This window comes from Branchiostoma floridae, chromosome 15, assembly GCF_000003815.2.
Source record: "Branchiostoma floridae strain S238N-H82 chromosome 15, Bfl_VNyyK, whole genome shotgun sequence".
In the NCBI taxonomy this organism is placed as follows: domain Eukaryota; kingdom Metazoa; phylum Chordata; class Leptocardii; order Amphioxiformes; family Branchiostomatidae; genus Branchiostoma; species Branchiostoma floridae.
Genome location: NC_049993.1, coordinates 4,672,579 through 4,678,206, shown reverse-complemented (window position 1 = coordinate 4,678,206; position 5,628 = coordinate 4,672,579). Strand labels below are relative to the sequence as shown.

Sequence of the window (5,628 nt, the reverse complement as noted above, 5' to 3'; positions counted from 1 at the left end):
CACCGAAAGCCTGCTATGGAGGCTACGAATATCACATGAAGCACCTATCCACGTCGGTATCTTAAGACCTTAGTCTAGTATCGTTGCAAGTATATTCAATTCTACAGAGTGCTATGATTAGCCAAGCAAGTTTCTGTCTACTCCAGATAGTTGCAATCCCACATATACCCAGATACCGTGACTGGGATATGATTGGTTTTTGCCGTACAGCCAGCAGACGGAGAGCGGCACGAACGTTGATAGTAGTATCTTCCTTTCTACAGAATACTTCTATAGTTTGTCAGGTTTAGTCCAGATAGGTGCATTTCCACATCTACATCTACCCAGATGCCGTGACTGCGAGATGATTGGTTTTTGCGTACAGGCAGCAGACAGAGGGCGGCACGAGCGACACAATGAACCGGAAAATTAAACGTGCCGAACTCTGGGGTGAGTAATGTGCTGTGGGGGCCCGGGGGTGACGCAGGGGTATCATGGATAGGGGATTACTGTAATCATCAAATACTGTGTGACGTCAGGATAGAATATTGTAAGCTAAGAATCATGTCTGAATCAATTACAAAGATATATGTAAACTGAAATATGAAGGATGTAACTGAAATGTGAAGGATGTCTAAAAATAACTACGCTTATAGCTAGAACGGTTTGTTCCTAATTAATCCCCAGCATAATGTGGTATTTTCAGTTAAATTCTATAGATATTGTCATGTTTAATCTCAGACATAGTCAAATAAGCCACAAAAATTCAAACCCCTTCGCGAGCCTTTCACCATTTCCCCATTCCTGAATAGAGGGAAATTTGGCAATTTGGCGGTCGTTTAAGCCACTTTTCAGGACGCGGCCGGGAGCGGTACTGCAGCCTGGGCTCTCATAGGGTATTTAGTACCGACTTGTAACATGCCAAAACATACTATAGATTAGTTTAGTTATAGTGAAAACTTTCCCAAATAGGTCTAGATATCTGTACACACATCTAGAATAACATTCAAGACGCTAGTTGACATAAAAAGGATAGTTTTGGGCAACGCGCGAAAACTCCATGTGACACCATGTCCGCCTGTTGAAGCACCACCTACATTCTTGTGTACATCACATATTGTACGTCTTAAATAGGTTAAGAATGGGTGGATATCATCAGTTTTCCTCTAATAACTTTGACCTTTTACTCAACTGTTCATCTACGCCTATGTGGAAAAGGAAGCCCGCCCGTTCCTCAGAAAATATGACGATCTTTTACCCCAATAACTGCTTGCGACCGACCAATGATTTCTGTATTAACTAAAGAATTATCAATCTATCAGTCAGCTCCAGATTTGTTTTTTAATTTTGTTTCTTACGATTTACGATGATTTTAGTCAAATTTAGTGACACCAAAATATATAATCAGGAATTCAAAAAACCTTCCCCCTGATAAGCTAACGTTACATCTTTTGTACCAAATTTGAATTGGTTTGTATCTTAGCAACAGTACTAGTGACAGAGTTCATGGAAGTTCGTCCATTGATTGACCGCCACAGAAAATCACAGACTATACAACAAATAAGTCTACTTTTAAGCGACATGGACATGATAGATGACTGTTCTGTCGTTTCTCATGTCTCTAATTTCGCCCAAATCATCCACACAAGTACTGTAGATAGCCTCAGGCATAATAAAAGTTTCAGTTTGGCATGCACAACTCTACGTACCCCTCCCCGAAACTTCCATCGTCTGCCGCTGATTCTCCCAATCTTATCACCTCATCACATGTTGTAATACCATCATCAAACTTTACGTCATCACTGCCTCACTGCTCACTGGCCTACGATCAAAATCCTTTACTCAAAATACGTACGAATTTTAACAAAACAGAGATGAACTTCTACAAACCAATGGCATTTGAGCAGCGCTACAATTCAATGCAAACAAAACCAAGTTCACCCTAGGTCAGGGGTCACCTCGTGGAAGACAATACATTAGTGCCAGCTAGCAATGTAAAGAAAAACTGGAGTCTGGTTAATATGCCTGCAGTTTTGATATAGATCGCTAGAGGCCACTACTGCACGGTGTTGTTCACTGGTGCAATAGTCAGAGCAGTTGGTTAGGTCATTTCCAAACACCATAGAATCAGCCATCTTATGGCGTTTCATTATAACCTTTCCAACAATGTAGGATCATAGATAATCCCTGACATTAGATAATCCTTAGCGCATGCCATGTACAGTTGTCGATGTTAATCGCCTTTTTACAAGCCGAGCGAACGTCATGCAGCCCATATCGCCCGTTGTACCTTCGGACCGTTCACAGCAACTGAGAAATCAATGGGCAGACATAACAAATACGAGCCCTAGTGCCACAATCTGTTTCCCAATGGCGTGGCTAGCGTGTTAACATTTTAGGAAGTTTGGTGTTTCATGAGACTACAGATTCCATACGATCTCCCTTCACCATACTGTCCCGGAAGTGCTTCAGCACCAAGGACAGGTGAGGGGCTGCTTTCCTTACTGTTGTGGACAAAAGAGCAGCTTAAAACCGCCTTGCGTTACCGCGGACGCATGAATCACATGTATAGAGGTGCAGTGAATGGTACTGAGGGATGCTTATGGCGAGTTACGCGCTTTTTATTGAGCAACATAACTAAGACCACCCATTAGCGCCCTCTAGCGATTTAGTTTCGAAGTGCAGTATCACCTGCAGCGTGCGGGCGCTTTGAACACCTGTCTACGCTGTTATTCACCACGACTACAGACTGATGATGATCACATCTCTACCAGCAGACCTTGATATTTGTCATTCCTTGAAAGTGCAAAGCAACTTGACTAGCTAAAATACTTTGTAGTTTATTGAACTACAGCACAGTAACAATGCAGTTGTGAGTTCACATTACCCTGTAATGCATGTTACTTTTACACAGTAAATATATGAGATCCCTCAAAATCAATAACGATGGTGATGAGGTCATGTATACTAGTATACATGTCTGTACCCCATCTATGAACCAGTAATTGGTGGTTTCATACTTTGTGTTACTCTGTTTGCTACTTTCAGCTTAAAGATTGTATTAATAATTGACCTCGCCGAACGACACAACGAAGACCACGCAGTAGCGACCTCTAGCGACAGATATTTACAGTGCACCAATATTGAACATTGCGTTCAATCATTATGTGCGTAGTGGGCCAGAAAAAGATTGAATTGGGGGGTTTGCTAACAACACAGAAAGACATCATTAGCGAACAAACACATGAACCCTCCTATCAATGAACCTGTGCAAAAGTTGATATCCCAACATTTTTGGACAAGAAAAAAACATGAGTTCGGAAACCTCATACCTCCGTAAAATAACTAGAGTTTTGTAAATTTCTAACTTTATCTTGTATCACTAATTTGTTTATAATCATTCTGGCATAGTCCTAGTTAATCATAAATTCTCTTGTACAACTTCTTTTACCCGTCCATCCCATAATCATGCCTGAACACAACTCCTAAACTACAACACTATGTAAAACTACCATATTATAATAAATGTAAAGAAAATGTATATCATTCTATGAAAACACGGGAAAATAGATATACCAAAAACGCTACCTTCCGATGAATTAATAGTCTCTTCCTGTCTGTCAAATCTGACTAGTTTGTCTAACGGCTGAACTATACTTTCTGCATCTCTGGGAAATCAGAGGTCGTTCGGTGTAATATAACCAGCGTGCCTGCGAAGCTGGTGTGTAACGCCAAACGGCGGTTATACCGGCAATATAGATACAGATACAGACCTTTGAGGTTATCTTTCCACTTACTTAACGTCGGTTGACACCGTATTCAAATAACGACTTGCGCAAAATAACATTAACAGGCACACCTAAAATAGACTACGTACACCAAAAAGAAACACAGGTTCATCTCAACTTTGGATAACAAGGCTTAGAAACACACCAGCTACAACATAATGCCGAATGAATCAAGCTCTAATTGGGTATCCTTACCCAGACATGTGTGGGTGTAGTGATGAGTCATCACTTGCTGCACATCTTTAATGTTAGAGCAGAGCAAAACCACATATCCAGCTCATCAAATAGCCTATTGTATCATTTCGCATTACGTCACGACAGACCGCAAAATTGCGGACAGGGCACACTAATAATAAACACATTAACCGACAACAATAGATTTACTTGGGAACTTCATACTTTGGCAAAGATGAAGCACTCATACCCTCCCTATGGGAGAAGCTTCCAATCGGTCTGTAACTGGCTACAGCTGGATATAACTGGACAAAAACTGGCCTTGGCAGATCGGGAAGTTAATGATTGTCATCCTTTAAACTTTGTCCTCATTCAACAAATTTACTCTGTGACAAACGCTGAATAGACATGCTGTTGCGCATTTAGAGCATTACTCAATAATATTTGCTCTCCAATTAGTTATTCAACCTTGCGATTGTATGCAAGGCCATTTGTGACGTCCTGACATATGTCTATATTTGGCGCCATGACACATGTCTTTATTTGGCGTCTTGGTCCATAAAAGGGCATCTCCCGTTGCAACACGTAGTGCAACGCCAGCGTTTTCGCACACCTGAGCGCCTCTACACCAGATCGGACCCTCTTCAAGGCCTCGTCTTACCTGAGAAGCCAGAAACAACCTACAAGATGCCTTTTCCCGTGGACAAATCTTGCGGAACATGGAGGCATGGCAGCCACTCCGACAACTACCCACAGATCATGGAGAAGCTCGGTACGTGTGTACTTGTATTAACTAACGCAGCATGGTCAAGTTTTGGTGGTAAAGGCTCATTGTCTAACGGTAGTAGAGCCAGTGTCTTAATCGCTTACCAATGATATATAGCGTTAACATTCAATGCATGATACCAAATAAAACTGGATATTGATCCTATATTCAGGATTTAGTGTCTAAGTTCAGTATAAAGGAGACTCAAATCTTAAGTGTCTAAGTTCAGTGTATACGCTCGTACATGACCTCACCTTGGCTGGCATGCAATTATTCAGTAAACAAACTTGCGTGCCAGGTATCTCCATGTTGGGGTCAAAAGTTCTGATTAAACTCTGCTTGACCCAAAACACAAGACACCAAATCCCCGGGGGTCATCCAAAGTTCATCCTAAGCTTAGGTTGACCTTGGAAATACAAGAAGTTTCAACATTTATGACATCGATCTTTGTAGGGCGGACGAAATCGCAAGATTTTTCCACAGTGGGAGAGGTAAAGGCACAATGGCGAAGCTCTAATACATACGTATACGTAAGCTCACGGGACAGTTGTAAAATGTAGTCTACAAAATAATGTATTGTCTACAAGGGTGAAGGTAGTGCATCAAAATTAGTACACATAGACATAGAGGTGAACAGGTACATTGCCCTACCCTGCCCTTCCTAAGTTGTTCTGTCGCAATACGTGTAGCGCACATATAATGTAACCTTCACCAGGCCTTCCTAAGGGGTTGGGAATAGTATAATTTAGCGAACAGATGTGAATAGCTGCCCAGAGGATAACCCTGGCTAGGGATAGAAGAACCTGGAGGCAACTCTCTGATCTTCATGTCTACCTTGTCCTCCCAACGACCTGGAGGTCAACGGGACTACTAAGGTACGGTAGGTAGGTAGGTAGATTAAGTCAGAAGTCGGGGGAATAT

At 41.8% G+C, this 5,628-nt stretch overlaps 1 protein-coding gene across 1 annotated transcript in view; it reads left to right on the top strand.

Annotated features, from left to right (window-relative positions):
* Positions 1-4,464: 4,464 nt before the first annotated feature.
* The window catches only part of LOC118432381 (fatty acid-binding protein type 2-like), a 5,085-nt gene continuing 3,921 nt past the window's right edge, over positions 4,465-5,628 (top strand). Inside the window, exon 1 of the mRNA XM_035843936.1 lies at positions 4,465-4,713. Coding sequence (XP_035699829.1) covers positions 4,629-4,713 — 85 coding nt within the window. The 5' untranslated portion in view covers positions 4,465-4,628. The remainder of the gene's footprint in view (positions 4,714-5,628) is intronic.